The following is a 25,636-nucleotide window of genomic DNA, read 5'->3' as shown; positions in this document are numbered from 1 at the left end:
GTCTTGATTTGGAATTTGGTGTTATTCACCCGACATCTATGATGCGGGGCAACGTCCGGACGCGTAAGGTTCGGGGCGTACCTGCAGTAGCGTCGTCTGTAGCTTACTTCGTAGCGATGACGTTGAGGACTTTGACACAAACTTGTACACTGAACACCCCATTTCACCTTCAGAATCTGGTATTTCAACAAGCACCAATTGGTTCTTCCCATAAGACCGTACTGCTTATGAGACAAGCAAGAGCGTCGCAATGTTGGAAGCTATTGTAATTGAGCAAGAATGGCAAACGCGCCAAAGAATATACATGAAAAACTAAGTCTGTACAACGGAAGGACATACATCCTTACACAACGCAACTAGGTCTTTGGATTGGCTGACATCCACCTTGTAAAGCGTTGATCGCAACGCAAGGTTTGTCACACTGACCACTTGACCATTTGAGTCGAAATCAAAAACAAACTCGTCCAACGGCAACGACCCATAGGTAATGCCTGTGAGGCCTACCCACGCTCCACAGCCTGTAGAAAATAGGAGCGGGCCTGGCGCTGACGGGAGTCCAGTATCTTCGAAAACTGCTTTCCACGACTGCCTCATCTGACCATTCTTCGCTTTGGTTTCCAATTGCGTGTAGTACAGACGAGCTTCCGCTCTCTTGGCTGTTGCGTTTGACCCTGTCTGCAAGTGAATGGCAGTTTCGACCATGTCTGTCCCGTTTGAGATCCACGAGACCATTCCTAGGCCGGGCTTCTTTGGGTTGGTGGTGATAATCATCGAAGAGTTAGGCATTGCGCTTGTACCATTTCCCACATATATGCCACTGTAGACTTGATCCGCCTCATCGCGTGCTGCAGCATCGTACGCGGGAATCAAGGATGCACCTAGCATATCCGCGATCATAAAGTTGTTGATTGGTGATAGTCCAGCCATCATGATTGTGAAACCAAGATTAAACTCTTTTAGTAAAGAAAGAAATGCTGTGTACTTTCGAAAGGTGCCAGCTTTGGTGAATACGCTCAGGGAACGGTATGGCTGCGATGTTGGATCCAGCTGAATACGGCGGACGCCCCATGGTGCGCCAATTGCAGCGGCAAAGTCTGACGAGAATGTGACTGGGTTTAGCCAACGACGAGTGAGAGAGGGCTTCATCAGCCTGGATGACAGAATTGCGTGTCCAAGGATGGATACATCCTGTGCTGAAGAGTACATGTTTCCACCCCTGTTTTCAGGTCAGTCAGTACTTATTACCCAGAACATTGAATCACACTTACGGATTGGCACCTCCTAGATTGACCCACCAATAATCGTCCTTGGTTGTGGTGGGTATTATGCCAACTGAAGGCGGTGCATTCTCCAAGTACGTGTTCTTCAGCCCCAGTGGTTTGATGACACGCTCGTCCAGGATATCAACAAAGTTCTTGCCCGTAATATTCTCAAGCGCATATGACAAGAGTTGATATCCGACATTAGAGTAACTGGCAGTTTGCCATGGTAAATACGAGGGAAACATGAGCTCGATGCCCGCAAAAAACTCTATTTCTTGTCAGAATATGTGCGTAGTTCACTTGTATGACGGACTAACCTGCTTTCGTACACAGTGGCCATGCTCCACATGGTGGCACTGAAGGACCTCGCAACGTAGGGAAGCTTGACTTCCATTGCATCGTGATGTTCTCTGTTTGTGTTATCTCACCCAGCACGCCATCTGGCTGATCATCAGTTTCACGTCGCGCTGTTATTATCTTCAAGGATACTCACAGTCTCGTCCGATTCCAGACACCTGGGCGGCCAAGGCCCCAATTGTTATGTCTTCCCAATCTGTTCTCCGTACATCATCATCAAAAAGCTGCGCCGAGACTAAGCGAGAGTACTGGGCCAACTCGGGGATGTAGTTGGTGATGGGCTGATTCCAATGAATATCTCCGACTTCAGCTAGAAACGCGAGAACAGTGAATATCTTGGAAATACTTCCTAGCCGATAGACAGTGTTCGCGTTGACCTGTTTGACACCTTCGGTATCTGGCAACAGGTTCCCTGCAGTGCGATGCCGTTCTGCAAGGATTGTATTTCCAGGATTCGTCGAAAATATCTGCACGGAATAGGAAAGATTGTTTCCAGTAATGTTAGCATCCATGTAGTCGAACGCGGTGCTAAGATTCGCCAGAGCTTGTTGCCATTTCGGGTGCTGGGCTAACCTCTGCGGTGGCGGAAACTCGGCCCCAAATATGGGACAATTGGGTACGTTGGCAAAACTCAATGGGAGCTGCGAGAGCATCAGAGCTGTGAAAAGAAAAGACCACATCTTTGAGCGTTCGCAGGAATGGGATGGCGACGACACGAGAACAACTTTTGAAGAACCTCAGTTCCCATCCAATTTAAAGGATATATCTGTCTGCATAATGAAGCATTGATCTAGTCCACGCAATTTGCCGTGCAAGGGGCCTGCGCATTCTTCCACGAGAATGAGAGGAAGTGTTCGGCGCAAGGGACAAGCACAGCACAGATTACACCCGCGTTCTGTAGCATCAAACCTCTGAGAGATGTTCTTTCAGAAGGAAACATGGAAATTTGACAATGAAGGGATCGGATAAATTGTATCCCTGAATAGATTTACGGTGAACGGATCTGATTTATTGAACGTGTGCAAATTTGGGCTCGCGTAACTAGCGGTGAGTTCTTCTCTCCCATCCTTCCCCCTGGACTTACTCGCTCAGTGTCTGAGCTTGACACATCTGCCAGTAAGTCCCTTTACGCTTGAGGAGGCTCTGATGGTCGCCTTTCTCCACAACTCGGCCTTGATGCATGACAAAGATCACGTCGGCTTTTTGTATCGTAGCCAGACGGTGAGCGACCACGATTGTAGTTCTTCCTTTTCCAGCTTGCTCCAAAACGGCTTGAACCTCCTTTTCTGTTTCAGAGTCAAGGCTACTGGTTGCTTCGTCAAGAAGCAGAACATCTGGATTGCGGATGAGGGCACGCGCAATCGAGATCCGTTGCTTTTGCCCGCCTGATAGTAAGATTCCACCCGTTCCCACATCCGTTCCGTAGCCATTTGGGAGTGAAGAGATGAATTCATGAATACCTGCATCACGAGAAGCCTGATGGAGTACTGCTTCGTCAACATCATCTCCCTCCATACCAAGCAGAATGTTGTCTCTTATAGTTCCGTGGATCAAGTAAGGCTCCTGGGCGACCAAGCTCATACGACTTCTGAGCTCTTTAAGAGTCAGGGATGCGATCGTATCTCCATTGTAGGTGATTATACCGCCATTAGGCTCGTAGAAACGTTCCAGCAGAGAGATGACGGTGGTTTTTCCGGAGCCGCTGCTTCCTACAATGGCTGCGTATTGACCATGTCTGATGTGTAGATTGAGACCCTGCAAGACAGCGACGTTACGTGTTGGGTATTTAAACCAGACGTTATGGAAATCAATGTCAGCGCCATGCCATAAAAGCTGCGAAGGTAGTTTCCAGCGAGAGAAACCTTTGAGCTGTGTCAAATTTGCAGTCTCTGTATCAGCTTCAGTAAGACGCATTGATCTTATTCGGTTTGCAGCCGCCGAGACGTGAGCAAAGTCTGATAGTGTCAATTTGCGAAAAAAAAAAACAATGTCGAGTCACTTACTAGGTCCAAAGCTGAGCCATTGGCCAGCCGCCAAGCTTCCCTGTATGATGGCAAGATAGACCACCAGAAAATTGGAGGGTTGAAGTTCAGCTCTAGCTAGGAGTGTGCCTCCATACCTATACAATGTAGATCAGCAAGAGCTTGACATATATGAAAGCAAAGAATACTTACCACAGTGCAAGTGCCATGCACGGCAGTACAAGGCTGTCGCTCGCGGCGAAGATCAGACAAGACGTTCTAGCCTCAAGCCATGACTTAGTTACGTGGCTCTTCAATAACTTGTCATACTTGTCGCAGATAGTACGTTCAAAAGTAAGACTTGCGACTGTACGGATTGCGCCGATGGCTTCTGTAGCAAATCGTGCGCTCTCAGCGAAGACGACATTATTTCTAGCCTCGAACTTGACTTCGTGTCTAATGCGGTACCATCCACCCACCAAAATGATTGGTAATGAGGATGCGATGACCACAAGCGCGAATTTCCAATGGAAGATCTCAGCAACGATGACACAACCTACAAGGCCGAAGATGGATATGAGAACCATAGCCATGTTCATTCCCAATAGTTGCTGCAGCTGCGCTGGATCTGTAGCCAGCCGTGCATTGAGAAGGCCAATGGCGTTATCGCTGTGGTCAAAGTACGATAGCCGCTTGGTAATCATGTTCTGAAAGTATTCTTTGCGATAAACAGTCAGAGTGTACTGAAAGCAGTCAATAGTCTGGACGAGTACGGAAGAGCAGGACACTTACAGCAGAAACCTCATTCGATACCCAGCCAAGCGTGAAATAACTCAGCCCAACGCCTGTTGCAACAACGAGCAGCATAAGGCATAAGAAGCTGGTAGAGACTCGAAGTGCCTCTGACCAATACGCAAAAGACGATATCAATCGTCCGAAAAGAAAGGCTTGCAAAGGGTTGCTTGCTAAATTTGTCATTTGACGTTAGTGAGTCCTCAAGGCTCTGGTTTATACGATGTATCACTCACCTGCGGCACCCATGGCAGCAATCACCATGATTGCGTACCCTGGCCAGTTTCGCCTTTGCTCCACCAAAAGCAAACCAAAACTTCGAAGCACACTCTCTTTCGGCGGAGCTATTGGCTCCGCAGACCCCACTGACTCAGCGGCAGTAGCTTCAGATTCGACAAGAGTCTCGTAACTCTCCTTCTCAGCTATTACACTTTGACGCTTCCAAGTCTGCTGCACCCAGGGATCTTCTTTGGCTATGCTCATTGTGTTTGTTGAATGCATCGCGAGCTGCTGCGAATCGACAAGACTTCGATATGCACCATCCTTGATCTTGACGAGTTGTTTATGGGTCCCGTGTTGGACAACCTTTCCTTTGCTCATAACGATGATGCTGTCTGCATCGAAGATGGTCGACAATCGATGAGCAATCACAACAGTAGTACGATTCTGTGCAACGCGATCAAGAGCCGCTTGTACAATCTTTTCGCTTGTAACGTCAAGTGCGCTGGTCGCTTCGTCGAATATCAGCACTTTGGGCTGCCGGACAATGGCTCTGGCAATGGCAATCCTTTGACGCTGTCCGCCGCTAAACTGCAATCCTCTATCGCCCACGGGCGTATGATAACCCTGCTGATGTCAGCTATTGTTACACATTCCATTTCCAATGTCCACGCATACTTCGGGCAACAAGCAGATGAACTCGTGTGCGTAGGCCTCCTTGCAGGCTTGAGTTACAAGTCGCTCTTTTGTCTTTTCAGTTGCAGATTCCCATTTAGTTCCAGTGAGTCCGAAGGCGACGTTATTGAAGACGGTATCGTCGAAGAGAAAGACATCCTGCTGCACGATACCAATCTGTGAGCGCCACCAAAAGAGGTCAATACTTCTAAGTTCTGACTGACCAATCTTGATAACGCCGTTGCGCAAGTAACTCGCGATAGGATCAGTTTCGCCCAGCTCATACCACCGTTGAATCAGCGCAACAGTAGTGCTCTTACCAGATCCGCTGGGTCCTACAATGGCCGTTTTCTTCCCTGCAAGTATGCGCAAGCTCAACCCATCTAATATCTTGACGTCGTGGCGTGTTGGGTATGCAAAGTTGATGTTCTCCATTACGATGTCGGCATTCATGTCGACTGTTCCTTCTTTGATGCCGGACGTAACGGGCTTCGGCGCATCAATGATGGTGAAGAAAACTGATGCGGCTGCGATAGCGTTTGTCGCTGCTGTCAACGGGACAGAGACAGAGGATATATGGGCTAACATTGTCATTACAGACATCAAAACACTAGAGGCAGTTAGCGCGTGGCATGTATCGAGTTCGATATACGTACACAACCAAAGTTTCAACGTTGCTGAATTGAAGCTTCAAGTAGAGCTCTACTGCAAACCAAAAGCAGAGTGCGAAGGTCCTAAGTTGCTTAGCAATGTTTCAAGACATCGAAGTTGAGCTTACGCATATATCGTAAAGAACACTACTTATCGTTAGCCAGACACAAACAAGCGAGGACGCTGCCTACTTACCTGGAGCATATTGCAGAGCCAATATGGGAGACAATTTCTGACTGAGAGCTCTCATCTCGTTGATAAGATTCCCGTAGCTCTGCGCCACCTTTTCTTCTGCACCACAAGCTGCGATCATTTTGATACTTGACAGCGCATCAGCCGCGAAACCTGCTGCTTCCCGCTCTATCTTCTGGACACTAGCGTATCTTTTCGCTACGAAAGGTGTTAGAATCGAGTACCATGTCGACACTACGATCAGGCCACTTGAGGTGACGAGAGTAAGCTTCCAGCTGAAACAACATCCAATGACCAATGCGATGAGTATCACAGCTATAGCTTGAATCAAAGAAGAAAGGCGTTCTGATATTCCGAGCTGTAAGGTGTTGGCGGTGACCGTTATTATGGCTGTCGTTTGCCCTGGCGGAAGAGCATCCAGAGTAGATATAGGTAATCGAAAGAGTTCTTGCAGATAGTGCAGGCGAATGTTGGCCGATATGTGTAGGCTAGTGACTCGAAAACCGATCTGTGCGATCTTAGCCGCGTCAACTGCGAGAAGAGAACTATCTTACCACAGCGATATAAGCTAAGCAGATTCGGCCGATAAATAGGTAAACGATATACAAGCTATAACGGAGCTTAGCTTTCCATACTCAAGTATTTGCATATGTTCACATACACGTATTTGTTGATGATGGACATGAAGGCCGCTGCCATGTCTTCTTCGGGTGCGATCGACATGGTACTGAAGCTTCTCACAAGCTTTGCTAGATTCTCCTCAGTGACCATTATATGTAGCCGGATGTCGACTCACCGAATATTATGTTCATCAGTGGCAGCGTGGCACCCGCACATATTGAGGCGATGACAGACGTGGAGAGAAATATACGATCTTTCCTCGACGAATAGGACAAGATCCTCTTGCTCGTGGTCAGCTTCCTATGGGAATTGCGAAATGATGATGAATCATACAACAAGAATTCCAGCGCTCGTCTTCGTTGCCTGACCAAGCAATGGGGATCTTTTTAGCCATACTGGCCAATGTATGTCTTTCCTGGAAAGCCGCTTCATTTTTCCAGAATCCCAATACGTGGAAGCCCTAGTCAGGTACTATGGGCGTGTCGTTGGCTCATCACCTGAGAGTGTCTCAGCATAGAAAATGTTTTTTGTCGGCTCTCAAGATACCGTAGAGATGCCAAAGTCTAACAGTAGGATCTGCCGTGAAAAAACGAGTTGAGGTTTGCCCAAGGGGCCGTTCGTGGGCGGGCTTGGCATGCATCACTGTCACAGTGGGTCTTTCTGATTCAACCACCACCCTTTATACCGCGAGACTGGGTCATAGGTATTCCTTGCAGGAGAGTCTGGACACTGCTGTTTTGAGCTATGCCGGATTGCAGGCAACGGAATCCGTGTCCAATGACATCTCGTGAAGTATGAAGGCGATCATAGAAGTTCCCGCAATGGGAACATCCTGCAAAGCTGTTCAGCCTCGTACAAACGTGAGTCATGTAGTAATGCAACTTACCCACTGTGTCGGAGCTTCTGTCACACACCAACCCCGGGCGCTATGAAATTTGACAGGACTAGATGCATAGACTAGAGTAACTGGGGCCGTGCACTCGCATTCCGCCTCCAACAATCGATAAGATAACTGTCAAATACGAGATATGCCTTGTGTCGAAATTGGTAAACATGGATTAATTCGGACTATGGGCTTCGGACACAGGACCGAAAAGCAATCACCCATTTGTAGCTACGGAGAGAATCAAAATGCAAGCGGCCAAGAGGATAATTCTTTACGAAGGTGAAGCAGTACCCCTAACCTCCTCGATCATACGGCGTACTGTATCTCCTAGCTCCTTGACCATATGCTTGTCTCGAGGCAACGTATGTCCTTTTGCATGATCGAAGATGAAAGCTGTATCCGGATCGCACACGTTGTAAAGTGCGATATTCCCGTGGAGGTACGGGTCCAAGGAACCGACTGCGATGGTCAGAATGTGCAAGCTGCAGCAACGGAGGAAAAGGTATTCGACATACTAATGTGAGTCGTGGGGATTTCGATCATCAGGTCACTATCGTCTGCGAGCACAAGTCCGTCCAATGTGGGTGTCATAGGTGGCCAGCCTCCAAAGAACAGGGCGCATTTGAACATGGGTAGTCTGCCTTCAAGCTCTTCTCGCATCTGTTCGTGGAGCAGAAGGGTACCGGCGATGGTCGCACCCTCGGAGTAACCCATGATCCCATCAAAAGGACCTTCTTTTTCCATTATTTCGTAAAGAAAGTCTAAAGTGTGCCTGGCACTGTCGTCTGTCTTAGCCACTCCATACGTCATGAGCTCACGCATGGTCATTTCCGGTGTCTCCAGCTGCGGGAAATCGCGTATACGCTCAATGACATCGGTAGCGTCAACATCGGCATCGGAAGGAACAATGAATCGGTGGTATGGAGGTCCTCCAAAATAGTCTTCGTAGCCTGCGGGCGGTGCCACCTCATATGGGCCTTGAATGAAGTGAAAAGTGGCGGATTTGTCACTCTCGAGTTCCTTGACCAACGGCGCGAGCTGGACCTTGAATTTCTGTGCACAAATTAGTGACTTCATGGCTATGAGATAGTATATATTTACCTCAATACTTCCGTACGCGCCTGGCAGACACAAAAACTTCATTTTGAAAGGGTCGATGGTCACAAGTTCATTTCAGCCTCAGAGCGGGCTGAGTGCAAGAAGTCTTATCGAAATTCATGCCCAAACTTAGTGATGAGAGGTGATCCATCTTGCATGCTTCGGGGACTACCACCTGCGGAGACATGGACGTGATTGGTCCATGAGCCCTACAACCTCGACTAAGAGGGGCCGCCAGCATGGGGCCCTAGGGTTGGCGGCCCTTCACATCCGGAATGTAGTGGTGGACATTTCTCTTTTTGTTCTGACATTCGAGTTTGGTTTGCGGCGGCAGACAACCGAGGAATGTGCATGACGGGGCTTAGGTACATGACAAAAAGCGGAACTCTAAATAGTCAGTGAACAATGAGTACTACCCGAAGTCATCGCTATCTCTGCAAGGAGGGTATCAGAGGTGAGCTATTGAGAAGTCCCATCGTTTCGAGTGTCAGTTATTAGGAGCTGTCGTTGTGGTTGCCACTTGTCCTGGTTCTTTTCTGCGGCTGTGGGGGCTGTGTGGGGGCGGGAAGATCAACGCTTACCTTATCCAGCGTCTAGCGGCGCATACCCTTCCGTCTATCTAGCTTCATGGCCTTGCAATTTTCCCTTCATCCCTACCTCCACCCACCTAGCGATACGTATACGAGGCTTGTTGCATCCCAACGTTACATGTTAGGGAATACTTGTGCGCGACAACCTCACAAACAATCTCACACTTACCTGTCTAATTGTTCCAACATGCCGATGTGTGTATTCGTACACGCTTGTTCTGCAAGATCACACTGGATTGGACCGCATGTAATTGAAACACGAAAACTGCCGAGCCAGTGGCCGCTTTCGTTCGCAATGGAGACCTAACCACTGTGTTCCTTATACAGCTGTTGAAGCCTATTCATAGACTATGGACCAGGGCCTAGAGTCGTGAATGTTTGCTCAGCCATCAACATCCAAACAGCACTAAACGCAACTGCGAGAATTATGCTGGCGCAGGGATACCACTGATGAGCCGTCGAGCTCAACAAATTGAGGAATGGTGAAGACTAAATTCTTGGAGCCCCTCGGGCAAACACGTTTGGGGCTTCCTTCGCAATTCGAAGATAATGATGGCGTAATTTTGGGCAAGATAAGGGATTTCCCGTAACAAAGGGCACGTTCTCTGTTAAATTTACAGTTGCTTGGCCCAATCAACCAAGCATAGCATCCTATTTACCAGGTTCATCTTCAGCTGTTTTACCCTGTCTACTCGAGACTTTTCACATCTGCGCAATCAAAAGCTTACTCTTCGCTGAGTATGGCTCCCTACGTTCTGACACCTACCTCGGAGCAAGACCACATGATGGACGGACGCGAGTATCATCCAATAGACGGGAGCTCGTCGGGTGGCGAGGCTACCCCCACGTCTTCAGCTTCCGGTGCAGAAGCCTTCAACAACGGCCCAACTGTAACTGCCACCGTTAGCACCGACAATCATCTGAACGCTCAAGAGGTCACCACTGATGACTTGGACCTGGCATCTTCGCTTCCAAGTATGAAGTACGAAGACGCATACACACATGGCTACAAAGATGGGTACACCTGCGCCCACGTCGAATTGAAGCATCAACCTATCGCCATCATTGGAATGTCATGCCGCCTCCCCGGGAGCGTCAGCACGCCAGATGAATTCTGGGAACTTCTCGCACGCTCTCGTACTGGCTTTTCCAAGATTCCATCTTCCAGGTTCTCTGATAAACGCTTCTTCCACTCAAATCCGGGAAAAAGTGGTGCTACAAATGCTCGGGGCGGCAACTTTCTCACCCAAGACCTTGCCGCGTTCGACGCCCCTTTTTTTGGGTTTACCCAGCAGGAAGCGATCAGTTTGGACCCTCAGCAGCGGTTGCTCCTCGAGTGTACATTCGAAGCACTAGAAAGTGCGGGCATCCCTAAGCACAACGTTGTCGGCACAGATGTAGGAGTCTTTGTAGGAGGTACATTTTCCGAGTAAGTTTATATCCGCAACGTAGCTTCAGGAGTTGTGAAACTAACATATCGATAAAGATATGAGGCAGACCTGTTCCGAGACCCGGATACTATTCCAATGCACCAAGCAACAGGTATAAAAATCGCGGAAGAACATTGACATCATTCTGATGAATTACAGGCTGTGCCATGGCTATGCAATCAAATCGTATCTCGCACTTTTTCGACCTCAGAGGCCCCAGTTACACTGTAGACACAGCATGCTCATCGAGTCTAGTTGCTCTTCACAATGCGTGTCAAAGTCTGCGTACTGGCGAATCGAGCATGGCATTAGCTGCCGGTGTTCATTTGAACATGCTTCCGGAGTTTTGGATCTCGTATTCGATGTCGCGACTCTTCGGAGAAGAGGGCCGTTCGTTCGCCTTCGATCAGCGAGGGACAGGCTATGGTCGTGGGGAGGGATGCGGTATGGTCCTTCTGAAGCCACTCGACCAAGCAATCAAAGATAATGATCCAATTCGCGCTGTCATCACAGGCACTGGTATCAATCAAGATGGAAAGACGCCTGGCATCACCATGCCCAACGGTGCAGCACAAGGTAATGGATCGCACGATTGACATTGAACGCATGCTAATGAAGATCCAGAGGCACTTATACGTTCTGTCTACAGCAACGGAGGTATGGACCCTCGCGACACGGGCTATGTCGAGGCCCACGGGACTGGCACGCGTGTGGGCGATCCTATCGAGGTAGGGGCTCTCCATAGAGTCTTCGGAGAAGGCAGAAATAAGCGGAAACCGCTGTTCATTGGGTCAGTAAAGTCAAACATCGGTCATCTCGAAGCAGCTGCCGGTGAGTATTCGACCCTTCCTGTCAAGGACAAGGGTGCACTCCCCCACCAGGAAGTTTTTTTTGGCTAACAGACAAAAGGCATTGCGGGCGTGATAAAAACTGCACTCATGTTGGAACGTGGCTTCATTCTTCCCAACTACGATTTCAAGCACCCCAACGAGAACATTCCCTTCGATGAATGGGGCTTGAAAGTTGCCACTCGCCAACAACCTTGGCCTCTTGGTAAGCGATGGGCAAGTGTCAACGGATTTGGTTTCGGGGGAACGAACGGACACGTTGTTGTAAGTGTTGTGACGACGAAACATCGACCCACAATCTTTGCTGACTAAATTTTCTTCAATGCGTATAGATGACTAGAGGTCCTCTCGAACGTAGGAAGATGAAAGACGAGGTTGACACACATACGTGCGAACGCTTGTTCGTGCTGTCAGCTAACGACAAAATAAGCACGGAAAAAGCCATGCAGAGCCTAGGCATCTACCTCGAACAACGACCAGAGATCTTCCAAAACGACCTTTTGAGCAACCTGGCTTACACCCTTGGTCAAAGAAAGAGCTTCCATCCATGGCGCATTGCTGTAACAGCGTCATCTGGATCCGACCTTGTCGAAGCATTGTCCAGTGGGAGGATCGTCCCATGCAAACAGGAGCCGGAAACGCTTCGCTTAGGGTGGATCTTTACCGGCCAGGGTGCGCAATGGTGGGCCATGGGCAGAGAGCTATACGATCTGTATCCGGTATACGCTTCCTCCCTCAAGAGTGCCGATAAACACCTGACCTTAATCGGCGCCGAATTCTCTCTTCTGGAAGAGCTTGGGAAAGATGAGAGTTCGACTCAGGTCAATGCGGCGTATCTATCCCAACCCGCATGCACGGCTGTCCAACTTGCACTTGTGGATCTTCTGCGATCCTGGGGTATTCGACCTGCCGCTGTGGTAGGCCATTCATCCGGTGAGATTGGCGCAGCCTATGCGGCGGGCCTCATCACATTCAGGGATGCCATGACGATTGCCTACCATCGAGGTCGTCTTGTACCGATTCTGAAAAAGAATTTTCCGGCCCTCCAAGGCTGCATGATGGCGGTTGGAGCCAGCACGGCACAAATCATGCCTTTACTTGATCACATTTCTCCATCCCTTGGACAAGCGCGGATCGCGTGTATCAACAGTCCCTCTAGTGTTACGATTTCTGGAGATGAGCGCGCTACCATGGAGCTACAAGCACTTCTTGAGAACAAATACCCAGGGATGTTTGTGAGGAAACTCCAAGTCGACACTGCCTATCACTCCCACCACATGGACTTGGTTGCGAAAGAATACACGGAAGCCCTTCGTGAGATTGAGTCTCCAATGTCTTCCAACATACGCTTTCATTCTTCGCTCCTCGGTCGAGTTGCTACTGGCGCAGAGCTCGACGCTACTTACTGGGTGCAGAACTTGACCTGTGCGGTCCGATTTGACGAAGCTCTGCAAAGCATGTGCGAGCCCGTGCATGACTTTAAAACAGGTGTCAACTTCCTGTGCGAACTAGGCCCACACGCTGCTCTTCAGGGTCCTGTCAAGCAAATCCTCAAACATGTCGGTGGAGCAGTATCGAAGATTCCCTATACTTCCGTGTTGTCCCGCAAAAAAGACGCTGTTCAAACCGCACTTGCCATGGCCGGCGCTCTTTTCGTCAAAGGCGCCACACTTGACATGGGTTCAATCAACTTTCCAACCCCACTGGAGAGACCACCGCAAGTGCTTGTTGATATGCCACGTTATTCATGGAATCATTCTTCGAGATTCTATCATGAGTCCAGGATCACTAAGATTCACAAGTTCCACGATGTACCGAGACACGACCTCATCGGTGTGCTTGCAGCATACTCCAATGATTTCGAGCCAACTTGGAGAAATGTGGTTCGATTGGACGACCTTCCCTGGCTTAGGCAGTATCAGATGCAAGGAGTAACCATTTTCCCCATATCGGGCTTTCTAAGTATGGCTATAGAAGCCATGGCTCAGAAAGCAGTCTGTGCAGATACGCACTGGGACACCATTGAAATCGATAATCTCGTCGTCAAGGCCCCGGTTATGCTGACAGAAGAGCAAATAGAAATGACCATAACATTACAGAAGAACCAGAATCAGCCTAGAAGCGAAACGTCACAACCCTTTGTCATCCGATCATGGTGTCAGACCAAAGGCTGGAGTGAGAATTGTACGGGAAGTATTACTCTTGTTCACACCAAGGACAACGAGGTCGATGGACAGCGATCCCAAAAGCTGAAACGGCAAAGCCTTTACTCCAGGAGTGTAAACGTTTCCCAGGCATCTACCAAAGGCATTTCTACGAGCCATATGTACACCGAACTTTCCGAAATCGGCGTCGCATATGGAACATTGTTCCAAGGTCTTCGTCATTGCCACACCTCCTCTCAAGGATCAGTAGCCCAAATAATCATGACAAACACGGCGTTGGAGATGCCCCATCACCAAGAGACAAGTTACGTCATGCATCCTGCATTTATCGAGCAGCTTATCTCGGTGTACTGGCCTGTCCTTTCAGCTACTGGCCCTCTGAGCACGGTGCATCTGCCGTCTTCTATCGGCAAGGTAACAGTTTCTTCACGCACACTCAAAACTCTCCAAGCGCCCGGAGACTCTTTACAAGCCATTTGCGAGCCGATCCGGCCAGTGTTCGATAACAAACCCAACACATTCTCAATATTTGGTATGGATTCTACCGGTGAAGCCATCATTACTATGGAAGACTTGTCAACATCACCAATCGTAGCGTCCAAAGCTGCTTCTGGATTAGACGAGCCGCATGAGCTTTGCTACAAGCTAGACTGGGAAACCATGCCAGACTTGCAGAGTCAAAACATCAAAGATGACACCAGCATGTCAACCTTCGACGCCGAGGTTGTCATTATCCACGGCGATACCGAGCTACAGTACGCGATCGCGTCAGCTCTTACGAGACGGCTGATCACTACCTCCGGGGTGAAGATCACGCAGGGAACTGTCGACACCATGGCTCATCATGCAAAGAACAAGCTGTGCCTTGTCCTGACAGAACTGGACAGCCCACTACTGTCAACTCTCAGCGCTTCACAATTTGCAGCACTTAAAACCATGCTCACCAGTGCTGAAGGCGTTCTGTGGGTAGTTCGCAGTGCCTATCATGGATCGAAGAATCCAGATGCAAACATGGTCTCTGGTCTGAGCAGAACTCTGCGCTCAGAAGGTACTTTAGCGAAGTTCATTACCCTCGACTTGGACGCTGGAGAACAACTGAATTCGCTCGAAACGGTCTCAAACATCACTCGTGTACTTCAGCTGACACTCGGTGCGCAAACCGAGACCAAGGAAACAGAGTTCCGCGTGAAAGACGGTAAGCTGTTAACACCGCGAATCATCAACGACGATGAATTGAACAACTACATCCATGAACAAGTCCACCCGGCAGCCACAGAGCTTGCCAGCTTCTGCGACATCAAGAGACCGTTGCGTGCATCCATTACAGCACCAGGCGCAGCCGAGACTTTGGTGTTCGATGATGATGACCGTCTGCAGCAGCCTCTCTCCGAAGACTATGTCGACATTCAGATCAAAGCCACTGGTTTGAACGCAGCAGCCCACCTGAAATCTTTTGCACTTGGTCTAGAATGCAGTGGTGTTGTCACTGCAGTTGGGTCGAGCGTGCCTAACCTGCGCATCGGCGATCGTGTCGCCGCCATCACAACAGAAGGATCTTTGTCTACTATGGTCCGCGTACACTCAAACGCTGTGTACAAGGCACCTGGACACATTTCTTTCGAGCAGTTGGCGACCATGCCAATTGCATACTGCACAGCAGTTTATGCTCTGGAAAACCAAGCGCAGCTGTCCGAGGGCGAGAGCATTCTCATCCACGACGCTGCAAGCCCCGTCGGTCAAGCTGTTCTGACAGTTGCGCAAACAATCGGAGCATCCGTATGGGTCACTGTGAAGACTGAAGATGAAAAACTGTTCATCATGCGTCAGTTCTCCATCGTACAAGACAAGATCTGGTTCACAGGCGATACGTACTTTGCCGACAGGATCCAAACTATGACGCAAGGACACGGCATCGACGTCGTTTTCAACACGTTGAAAGAGCAACGTACGCTCTGCGCCACATGGGCATGTCTTGCCAGATTTGGTCGCTTCATCAGTGTGGGAAGTGAGCAAAACATCGCATTCAACATGCCTGCGGACAAGAATGCATCGATCTTCTCTACAGACATGACAGCAATTGCGCAACACCGTCCGCAGGTCTTGCACCGCGTGCTTGCAGACGTAGCGAGGATGTCTCGGTCTGGGCAGATCCAGCCTATTCTCCGCATCCGATCATTCAGTGCCTCGGAGATGGTAGCGGCATTGCAGCATATCTCAGCAGCGGATTGCACTGACAAGGCTGTCGTTGTCCCTCAAGATGGTGACCGCGTTGTGGTGAGTATCAACGTCACTGCGTCCTCGAATCCTACTAAATGTTTCCAGGCTCCACGTATCAAGAAGGACGTCACACTCTTGCGAAAGGATGCCACCTATATTCTTATCGGAGGAACAGGCGGTCTCGGACGTAGCATGGCCAAATGGATGGTGGAGAGAGGCGCGAAACACATTGTGCTCCTCTCTCGAAGCGGTACCCTGAAAGGAAAAGCCGCCGAGCAGATTGCTGCCTTGAATACCGCTGGCGCCAACATTATAGTCCGCAGCTGCGATGTTGCGAACAAAGCAGATGTTGACAATCTTGTCCTGAGAGGTCTATCTGATCTGCCGCCCGTCCGAGGTATAGTTCACGGTGCCATGGTCCTGCGTGTAAGTGAACTCTCGTCCTTTGATCTGACTAATTCAGGGCTGACTTGACTCTAGGATGTTCTTTTCGAGAACATGACGCACGAACAGTACACATCCGTCATCTCCTCCAAGGTACAGGGCGCCTGGAACTTCCACCATGCGCTCGCCTCCACGGCTACCGCTCTCGACTTTTTCGTTGTCATCTCCTCTGCCGCCGGCGCAGTCGGCAACCGTGGTCAAGCCGCCTATGCAGCAGCCAACACGTTCCTGAACGGCTTTGCGCAGCACCTCCTCGCGCAGGGAATCAACGCCGCATCGCTCGACCTGACAGCCGTCTCGGACGCCGGGTACCTAGCCGAAGATGCAGAAAAGGCAGCAGAAGTCGCGCGTAACCTCGGCAGCGACACGATCTGCCTCGCGCAAGTGCTCGGTCTGCTTCAGGCTGCTGTCGAGGGGAAACTAAAGAGTTGCAATGGCCATCCCATCACGGGAATGCGCATCACCCCTACCGTCAGACCATTCTGGTCCACGGACCCCAAGTTTGTCCATCTCCTCACCGCTGCAGAAGCTGCCTGCTCGTCTGACTCCACCACTGCAGTGGTGCCGTGGAGTACGCGCTTCCGCAGTGCAGCCTCGCGCGCGGATGCACAGATCGTTGTGTGCGCTGCGCTGGTCGAGAAGATTGCTGACGTCGTGTCGATGGAAGCTGAGGAGCTGGATATCGAGAGGAGTTTGAGCTGTTACCCACTGGATTCGCTGACGGCGATTGAAGTGAGAAACTTCATTACCAGAATGTTCGAGAGTAATTTGCAGGTGTTGGAATTGTTGGCCAGTGGGAGTATCAAGAGTCTGGCGGCGGTGATTGTTGGGAAGACCAAGGCTAAGCTGCCAGAGGCTTGAGCGATGGTTTTTTTTGGAGTTATTGGAGGGTAGTGTATCATTATTAGCTCTTGTTTTATCTGAATTCAGTAGCAAGTGTTTTCTGTGCCAAGTCATGTTGCAAAAGTCCGTGAAGTACGCCAGAAATCGTGGTCCTGGAGACACCCAGTACTAATCCTCTCCATTGGTCGCTGTGCAAGCCACCAAGATCATGATGCGCAACACTGCCCAGACTGACGATTGCTTAATGCTGATGGATAAATGTCTCGCATGTTCCTCATGCAGACTTGACTCAGGCTGAGTTTGATGTGTTGAGGCAGCAAATTCACAGGCTCGTGTCATTATAAAATCGCCCTCATAAGGTCACTTACGAGCACGATTGGTTGTAAATAGAATCTCGTACTCATTCATCTATGTCTCGGTCTATCATAAACATCGCGTCGCATTAACATGATCATAACCTAGGTGCCCGTTCCGTATCGCGCCCAAAATGCTTTTACACAATCCCGGTCATGACTCATCCATGCTTTTCATCTTGCCAAATACCTTACGACTCCTCGACAGAGTCAGGCTTGGTTGTCTCGGCATCTGCCATTTCGGTATCTTTCTCTTCTGTCTGAGGAGCTTGGCCATCCTTCTTGGACTCGGCCTCGCGCTTCTGACGCTCGATCTCAGCCTGCTTTGCGGCGGCCTCCTTCTCCCATTTCTCACGCTTTTTCGACTCCTCCTCCTGGAGCTTGTCGTTGTAGCGCTGTACGATGGGTCCGGCGATCGAGCGGATATCCTCCTTCTTGGAGACGTATTGTGCTTTGGAGGCGTCCTCACCATCTTCGTACAGCCAGTCCTGCGCAATTGTTAGATTCTCGTTGTGTTGTTCGAACAACGATCCGAGCTTACCTCAATCTGCTCGAGCTTGGCGGTGAGTCTTGACTTCTCGTCGTCGCTGGCAAACTCAGCGTACTGGTCGATGATCTTGTCCTTGAGCTCGTAGATCATGCTCTCCAGGTTGTTCTTCTCGTTCTCAGTGTCCTGAACAAGCTTGTCCTCCATAATCATAGCGTTCTCACGCTCGGCCTGAAGGCTCTTGGTGGAGTCATCGAGCGAAGCTGTGCCTGCCGACAGGGGAAGATCGCCCTTCCTCTGCTGCTTCTTAACCTTGCGCATCTTTGGGGGCTCCTTCTCCTTATCGACGTCCATCTGCGTGTCAATTGTTAGCTCTTGTTCAACGGTCGCAGAAGCAGGACGCGCAAGTACAGGTTCAGAGCTGGGCTTGCGCCGTTTGGCTGCAGGCTCTTCGATGGATCGCTCGTTGCCTTCAAAATCAATGGGGGAAGCTGGAACACGTACTTCACCCTCCTTCTTCTCGCCCTCGGGCTCGGGAATGGGCTCCTCGACCTCGACCTCCTCGACATAGTACCCAGACTCGACGTTCAGAACACCGTGAATGTTCAGGCGAGCCTTGAGCTTGCAGATCATGAAGTCACCCTTGGGGTCCTCCTTGACGCCCTTGACAGAGAAACGACCGATCCATGGGTTGGCCTTGCCGGGCAGCTGCTCAGGCTTGGCGTATTTGGCCTCCAGGTCGAAAGCGTGCTTTCGGTAGAAAGTGAGGATCTTAGTGGATGGCATAACGTTGCCCTTGTTGAAGACTGTGAGGTTGGTATCCTCGTCGGGGATGTCCTCCGACTTCTCCCAAGTGAATTCGATCGGGTAGTTGACCATGTCGTGAATAGAGAAGTCACGGACACGGAACACGGGGGAGAGGATGGCGCAGCTGAAAGCGCAACCACGTGCGACGGCCTCGTCCTGGTTGAGCGTGAAGGAAAGAGTCTTGCCGCCGAAGTACTCCTGGATCGCGGCCTTGAGGGAAGGAACACGTGTGCAACCACCGACCATCTCGACGTGGTCAATGTCCTCGGGCTTGAGCTTGGCCTCGGCAAGCGCCTGCTCGATAGGAGCAGTAGCACGCTCCAGAAGGGGCTTGATAAGCTCCTCGAGCTCCTCGCGCTTGAGCATACCGCGCACGTCGACGTCGTTCATTATCGACTCAACGTTGATGGGAGCCATGTTGTTTGCGGAGAGAACCTTCTTGAGCTTCTCAACACCAGCAGCCAGACGGAAACGAGCCTTGCCGTTCTCCATGACGTTGATCTTGTACTTCTCGTCAAACTCCTTGGCGAAGTGCTCAACGAGGGCCTTGTCGATGTAACGACCACCGAAGTGGCGGTCCCACGCGCTCGACTTGACTGCGAGCTCTCCCTTCTTGAACTCAACGACGGTCGCTGTGTAGTTGCTGTGGCCGATGTTGACAAAGCAGACGCGCTTGGGCTTCTCTTCTGCTGTGGGGAGGTCGAGCTTTGTGATGCCGTAGCCGAGAGCGACAGCCGTGTTGTCGTTGATCAGCCTCAAGCAGTTGAGGCCGGCAATCTGAGCAGCGTCGAGCAGTGCGCGGCGCTGGGCGTCGGTGTACCAGACGGGGCAAGACAGCACAACATCGTTGACGGGCAGCTTGAGCTCTGTGGATGCAGTTGCGCGCATGCGGGTCAGGTACATGGCTGTGATCTGGGTGGCAGTGAACTGCTCCTTCTTGCCCAGGTAGCTGACCTCAGCACCGACCTGGCCGTTGATGTCGACAAGCGGGGCCGAGACGAAGTCCTGCTCGACCTGGACATCGGGGTCGTTGAGGGAGCGGCCGGCGAGGCGGACAAACGACGAGACGGTGTTCTTGAGGTTGGAGATTTCCTGGTTCTTTGCGGCCTCGCCAATGTATCTGCTCTTAGGTCCAAAACCAACCAGCGACCTGCATTGTGTGTCAGTAAGGGCGTTGTGCGCAAGATTGTGGTGGGGCGGTGAGGGCACTTACGGTGTCGCGCGGTTGGAGACTTCGTTTGCGATCTACCATGGAGTCAGCATGTTGTGTCTTGCGCAGGGCACGCTACTGAAGCGTCGTGATAGCTACTCACCACATCGACACCACGGTTACGCGCAACAGCAATGACGCTGTTGAGCGTACCCATATCAATGCCCACAACAGACATGTTTACACAAGTTCGCGGGGTATCGGTTACTGGGGAAGGAGAGGGGTATCAAACAAAGGTGAAAAGCAGAGGTTCGTGTAAAGTGGTCGAGTCTGCAGCCACAGCGAGAGTGCTTTGTATGGGTGGAGCGTGCAGGCCTGGCTTTTGCGTCGTAGAAGCAAACCGAACTTTCGAGCACCAACAAGATTTTGCCCCGCCAGCAGATGTGGCATGCTGGAGCTAGGCCACGAGCGGCAAGGCGGGACCCACCGCACCTTCCGTCACTGCTGATCGTGGCAGGAACGCACGAACGCGTCGACGCGTCTCCCAAACATCGCCGTCAGTGCGCCTGTCGTCCAATGCGTGCCAAACAGAAACAGAGAGCACCATGAACGACATCCCACCCTATCCTCTCTACAACCGCACATACAACCTCTATCGCCTATCGCCACTCCATCATGGCGAAACCCCCCTGCTCGCCGGACGCACCCTTCGCACGCATGCAAAGCGACTGAAGGAGCAGCTGAAGGGTGACAATGTACGTGGTGTTCAGGTGGACTTCGCCAGCGCCGAAGACACAGCCAAGCTGGGTCCGCTAGAAGAATGCAGCTGGGCCCTGCTTGGTGACGAGGATTCGTGGATTGACCACCATCGTCAATTGCAGGACCCAGAGGCCTCACAGTCCTCACAACCATCACCACCTACGGAGGCGCGGGGTATCGAAGTGAGCCTCGAGTACGAGAAGCAGTCATACAATGCTCTTCTCCTACGAGACTCCACTAACGCCGTCGCCCCAGACGGCTTCTCGGCACTGCCATTGCTGTTGGTCAAGATGCCAGGGCCAGTACGAGAGGTCTTCTTGCAGTACCTACGGACAACATTCGACGCGTATGTTGCACCACTGAAGCTTCCGTCGACGTTCATCACAGCGAGTATGGAGACATACTTCAAGCATCTGTCTGCTAGCGCCTCTACACAATCAATCCAAGACGTCGTCCGTCAGCTCAACATACAGCTCGCCTTCCCCGACACGACGACCCTTGTCAAACACATCGATGTCACTATAGCCGCCGCCGATGTTCCTGGTTTCGTCACACGAGGAAAGCATGCACGCGATAACCCCTTTACAGCAGCCTTGTCCAGCTACCTCGCCAAACACCTGGCACTCGACGTGTCACACCCCAAGGTGCAGGTATCTCGCATATCATGTAACAGTTTCCACCTAGGTACGGAGCGCCTGAAGCTCGCCGCGCCGGATACGCTTGCCGATACGTCTTTTTCAGATGAGGGTGGGGCCTCCCAGGATGCCAGTGCAGGCCAGCTGGCTGTGGAGGAATTTCTTACGTCACTCGCCCGAGAAGCTGCCGGCAGCGGAAAGTTCTTGCCAGACGATCTGTCGACCGGCCCTGTAGACAGTACGTCATCTTCGACTACGAGTGCAAAGGCTGGCAGGAGGAAACGAACTACCAGCACGGCCACGACAGCAAACGGCAACAACAAGAAGCGCTCCAAGGCGAAGAGCAAGGAGACAGACGAAGACACGGATGGCATCTGAGCATGTCTATGGCTGATTGCAATCGTCCCCCCTGCAAGAAACCTCTAGCTGGAGGGGAAATTGAGCTCAATGTGCGGGGAGCATACAGTGAGGCCGTTTGATACCCGATTTTCAATGTTTCTCGCATTTTATATCGAGATCACCCATCTGCACATGGCAAACTTAATCCTTTATTCACCAATGGCTTTGAGCACAGTGTGCTTTCGCACTCTGTGTACATGGATACTTCGAGAGGTCATCATAGCCCACGATTAAGCGATTACAATCGTGTTGCCAAGGCACTAGTTTGGCATGAGTAGGAAGGTAGCAAGCTAACCTTCGTTCTCTGTTTGCTCGTAGTCATCCTCTTTGCTGGACAAATCGCTGCAAGATGTTCCGTCGCATCATTATCCGGACTCGTCCGGCGGTTTATTTTTGCAAGTGGGCTCAATGCCGCCTGCAGTTGGGGAAGACGAAAATCGCAGACCGGAATGCACACGGACGACCAATGGAATCACAGCTCGAAGCTTAGTTTTCGCTCGAGGTACGATCGTCTAGCATCAGCAAGTGTGCAAGCGTGCAACATGCAGGCGCCTTGGTATACAGCTTCTGGCCTTTTGTAGCTGCATGAACCCAACTCTGACTTCCACCTAGACGTCTTGTCTCGAAATTATAATCAGAGCAGATTTCTCTCGTGTCGCTACAGTATTGACCCGGCCTTTCCATCCGTACAAGGAAAGGAAACTTATGGGCCAATGATGTGCCCTGTCGCTGCAGGACTTTATGCAAACCCCGCCTTATAAAAGGAAAACTGTATTATCGTCGCCTGATCGCTAAGCGGACGTGTAAGTACATAAACCTAGAGAGATGTCCTGAAGTCAAATAACAAACAAATTCACAAAGATGTTTACACATTGGCTTTGGATTCTCGCGGTTCTGACTAACGTCAATAGTTTACCGACACAATGGAGAAGTGCAACTGTGAAGCGCGGTGTCACAGATCTCGACAAACAGTATGACTACGTTGTCGGTGAGTACACTCGATCGACGGTCTAAACCCACTCTGATGAGACCAAGTGGGAGCAGGCACTGCTGGCACAACGGTAGCCGACCGATTGAGTGAAGACGGTACTAGTAAGGGCAATTGAAGTTGAGACGCAGTCGCACAGCTGATCAAACTGTTCACCTTCGCAGATACTGTGCTCATGATCGAATTCGGCTCTCTCGCACTCGATGACTCGTTCATGCCGCCATGGAACGTCCCTGCGCCAGAGTTTCTCTACAATCTCACTTCAGTGCCACAACCAAACGTCAACAATCGGACTTTCCCGGTAATAAATGGCCGTGTCGTTGGAGGGGCCAGTGCCGTCAATGGCCAGCTCCACAATCGAGGCAGTAGACACGATTATGAGAATTGGTCCAAATTTGCCGGGAATGAGGGGTGGGATTGGGATAGCATCTTTCCATACTTTAAGAGAAGCTCAACATTTCACGAGCCTACACAAGAAATGAAGGATTTCGGGATGACGTACGATCTGGGGGCATGGGGCAACTCGACACCCATCCATGCAGCATTCCCGCCCTACCAGTACCCCGGACAGAGAATTCAGTGGAAAGGATGGGTGGAGAAAGAGGGCGTTGTGGTGCAGAAGGAGCACGCCAACGGAGATGCCCATGGTGTCTTTTGGGTTCCGACTGCGATGAATCCTGAGACGGGTTACAACCGCAGCTTTGCAGGCATTGGCCACTGGCTTGAGGTGCCACCCCGAGCAAACTACCATCTTTTGACATAGCACAGAGTCGTTAAGGTCAACTTTGAGCAGGTTGAAGGGCTTCAGAAAGCCGTCAGCGTGGTCGTACAACCAAGGTATGGCGACAACACTACTTTCCTCGTCAAAGCAGAAAGGGAGGTCATCTTGTCTGCTGCAGCCACCAGAACGCCACAACTCTTGCAGTTATCTGGCATTGGTCCGCATGACGTCTTGCAAGGAGCTGGTGTGGATGTCGTCGTAGACTTGCCGGGTGTAGGCTGGAACCTGCAAGATCACTCCTTCTCCATGAGCCAATACAACTTCACCAAAGACATCTGGCCAAATCCCGCGCAGATCAACACGAACGCCAGTTTCAGAAACGAAGCTATCGCCGAGTATAAAGAGAACAACACCGGTCCATATGCAGCGTACATTGTATGCAGTGGCATCTTCCTCCCCGGACCAGCCTTTCTTGGTAACCTCACAACCTCCCTGGTGCAGCAGGTCGAGGTCCAAGATCCCTCCGAGTACCTTCCGGCTGATACACCCCCCGAACTTGTCGCCGGCTACGCAGCCCAAAAGTCAATCCTACTCGATTCATTCTTGTCCAACACGTCTGCCATCCTCGAGCACCTGTTCCAGGGCTCGCCACGCGGCACAGCAATCCTCCTCAAGCCTTTCTCGCGTGGCACGATCCGACTGAACGCCACTGATCCTTTAGGCCCACCAATCGTCGACTACCGTCTCCTCAGCAACCCCATCGATTTGCAACTTCACATCCGCATGCAACAATATCTTCGCCACCACTTCGCCACATCGCCCGCACTCGCGCCCCTCGGACCCGTCGAACTCGATCCCGGCCCAAATCTTCCCTCGGACACGGACGTAGAAGACTGGCTCATCAAGCAGGACAAGTTGTACGCGAGTAACGCGCACCAAGTCGGCACTGCGGCCATGATGCCAAGGGAGCTAGGCGGTGTCGTGGACGGTGAGCTCAGAGTGTATGGGACAAAGGGGTTGAGGGTTGTGGATTGCAGTATCATTCCGTTGATCCCAGGGGCGCATACCATGGCTACCGCGTATGCGATCGGAGAGAAGGTGAGCCGGAATTCTTGTCCAGGGGGGTTTTGGAAGCTAACGTGTGTAGGCTGCGGACCTCATCAAAGCTGCGAACAAGTAGACTTGCACTTGACGACGACATTCAGATTCGAGAGGTAGTCAGTAACAAGCGTCAGAGTGTGATCAACCCAGCCTTGCCTTTTCAATTCCCCCTCACGCTTCATCTGAAGACTCTACCCAGGAAGCAACAATTCTCAGGCAGTCAGCGCACTAGCCAGTGTCAGGCGCAGCTGCACCGGGCTTCTCCATGTCCAGCTCAGCTGAACGACAGGCCGCATGCGCCATCTATGTGCAAGCCTGTGTACCGATCACAGTGACATGGCTGCCATGAGTAGACCGCTCTGCTGCAGCTCCCATGCGCATGCAACGTATCCTCGCCCCCCAGACCGCCACGGGCGAATCCCAGTTGCTGTCGTTTGCCATTCACCATGCACATGTCCCATCTCACCACTCTCGTCGCCCTGGCCCGCGGCGCGAGTCGCGTTCTTTGCAGCACCGCTTTCACCCCGCGTTGATCGTCCGGCGTAACGGTGCAGAATTGCTGATGTTCATTGACAGAATCAGTCCAACGGAGCTGCGGCACGAAACGACGTTTGAGCGAGCGTGGAATACCGATACCTAGAATACGACGGGTGCGTACTTCATCGTACCATAGTTCCAGCAGTTGGTGCAGATGAGTCTGACAAAGGATAACCATGTGACCGGTTGATTATCCATTTAGCAGTAATGCGAATAAGCAGGCGTTTAGGGAGAAGCAGAGACATGTGCTGCAGGATGTGAGCGATATAGAGAGGGAATATATTAAGTATAAGGAAGTGGAAAATGGATGGAGCCTTGGAGAGCGGCAGATGATATGAGGGTTGTACGGTGTATGCGCACTCATCAACATCTCCAAGCCCATGGGCAGATGCAGTTCCATCCATCGCGCTCTTCTTTCCACGCGTCTGGTTACCATGCCCCGCTCTCG

At 51.1% G+C, this 25,636-nt stretch overlaps 9 protein-coding genes across 10 annotated transcripts, besides 1 other annotated feature; 5 read left to right on the top strand and 4 right to left on the bottom strand.

Moving 5' to 3' along the window:
• Positions 1–312: 312 nt before the first annotated feature.
• On the bottom strand, positions 313–2,272 carry EKO05_0000982 (uncharacterized protein; the record flags this gene model as incomplete). The annotated part of the gene is made up of 4 exons (XM_038936996.2): positions 313–1,216; positions 1,269–1,530; positions 1,580–1,702; positions 1,756–2,272. 4 exons carry the CDS (start codon positions 2,270–2,272, stop codon positions 313–315), a joined length of 1,806 nt encoding a protein of 601 aa, XP_038803521.2.
• A 427-nt stretch (positions 2,273–2,699) lies between these two features.
• On the bottom strand, positions 2,700–6,230 carry EKO05_0000981 (uncharacterized protein; the record flags this gene model as incomplete). The annotated part of the gene is made up of 9 exons (XM_038936503.2): positions 2,700–3,574; positions 3,623–3,738; positions 3,794–4,323; positions 4,373–4,545; positions 4,609–5,218; positions 5,270–5,876; positions 5,923–6,000; positions 6,045–6,063; positions 6,113–6,230. The coding sequence occupies 9 exons, from the start codon at positions 6,228–6,230 to the stop codon at positions 2,700–2,702; spliced, it is 3,126 nt and encodes a 1,041-aa protein (XP_038803520.2).
• A 1,657-nt stretch (positions 6,231–7,887) lies between these two features.
• Positions 7,888–8,759, bottom strand: EKO05_0000980 (uncharacterized protein; the record flags this gene model as incomplete). Its single annotated transcript, XM_038937069.1, has 3 exons — positions 7,888–8,075; positions 8,132–8,669; positions 8,718–8,759. The coding sequence occupies 3 exons, from the start codon at positions 8,757–8,759 to the stop codon at positions 7,888–7,890; spliced, it is 768 nt and encodes a 255-aa protein (XP_038803519.1).
• Positions 8,760–10,044: 1,285 nt separating this feature from the next.
• On the top strand, positions 10,045–17,279 carry EKO05_0000979 (uncharacterized protein; the record flags this gene model as incomplete). The annotated part of the gene is made up of 8 exons (XM_038936814.2): positions 10,045–10,733; positions 10,791–10,846; positions 10,894–11,310; positions 11,359–11,565; positions 11,644–11,846; positions 11,915–16,021; positions 16,070–16,390; positions 16,445–17,279. 8 exons carry the CDS (start codon positions 10,045–10,047, stop codon positions 17,267–17,269), a joined length of 6,825 nt encoding a protein of 2,274 aa, XP_038803518.1. The 3' UTR covers positions 17,270–17,279.
• Positions 17,280–17,795: 516 nt separating this feature from the next.
• EKO05_0000978 (adenyl-nucleotide exchange factor sse1) lies at positions 17,796–20,286 on the bottom strand (the record flags this gene model as incomplete). 2 transcript variants are annotated; one of them, XM_059635544.1, is made up of 5 exons in its annotated part: positions 17,796–18,092; positions 18,146–18,445; positions 18,596–20,048; positions 20,112–20,143; positions 20,212–20,286. In XM_059635544.1, the coding sequence occupies 5 exons, from the start codon at positions 20,284–20,286 to the stop codon at positions 17,796–17,798; spliced, it is 2,157 nt and encodes a 718-aa protein (XP_059491527.1). The 2 variants fall into 2 exon arrangements, with proteins under 2 accessions (XP_059491527.1, XP_038803517.1); XM_038937003.1 differs by having other exon boundaries at positions 18,146–20,048.
• Positions 18,637–18,676: a tandem repeat.
• A 367-nt stretch (positions 20,287–20,653) lies between the features above and the next one.
• On the top strand, positions 20,654–21,820 carry EKO05_0000977 (uncharacterized protein; the record flags this gene model as incomplete). Its single annotated transcript, XM_038944851.1, has 1 exon — positions 20,654–21,820. One exon carries the CDS (start codon positions 20,654–20,656, stop codon positions 21,818–21,820), a length of 1,167 nt encoding a protein of 388 aa, XP_038803516.1.
• A 429-nt stretch (positions 21,821–22,249) lies between these two features.
• On the top strand, positions 22,250–22,602 carry EKO05_0000976 (uncharacterized protein; the record flags this gene model as incomplete). The annotated part of the gene is made up of 2 exons (XM_059635543.1): positions 22,250–22,343; positions 22,454–22,602. The coding sequence occupies 2 exons, from the start codon at positions 22,250–22,252 to the stop codon at positions 22,600–22,602; spliced, it is 243 nt and encodes an 80-aa protein (XP_059491526.1).
• A 100-nt stretch (positions 22,603–22,702) lies between these two features.
• On the top strand, positions 22,703–23,592 carry EKO05_0000975 (uncharacterized protein; the record flags this gene model as incomplete). The annotated part of the gene is made up of 3 exons (XM_038936594.2): positions 22,703–22,829; positions 22,877–22,933; positions 22,994–23,592. 3 exons carry the CDS (start codon positions 22,703–22,705, stop codon positions 23,590–23,592), a joined length of 783 nt encoding a protein of 260 aa, XP_038803515.2.
• A 264-nt stretch (positions 23,593–23,856) lies between these two features.
• EKO05_0000974 (uncharacterized protein) lies at positions 23,857–24,730 on the top strand (the record flags this gene model as incomplete). Its single annotated transcript, XM_059635542.1, has 2 exons — positions 23,857–24,648; positions 24,698–24,730. The coding sequence occupies 2 exons, from the start codon at positions 23,857–23,859 to the stop codon at positions 24,728–24,730; spliced, it is 825 nt and encodes a 274-aa protein (XP_059491525.1).
• Positions 24,731–25,636: the final 906 nt, after the last annotated feature.

The sequence above is a fragment of the Ascochyta rabiei genome, chromosome 1, assembly GCF_004011695.2.
Source record: "Ascochyta rabiei chromosome 1, complete sequence".
Taxonomy (NCBI): domain Eukaryota; kingdom Fungi; phylum Ascomycota; class Dothideomycetes; order Pleosporales; family Didymellaceae; genus Ascochyta; species Ascochyta rabiei.
Note: the sequence above shows the minus strand (reverse complement) of the source record. Positions and strands in the feature narration are given on the sequence as shown.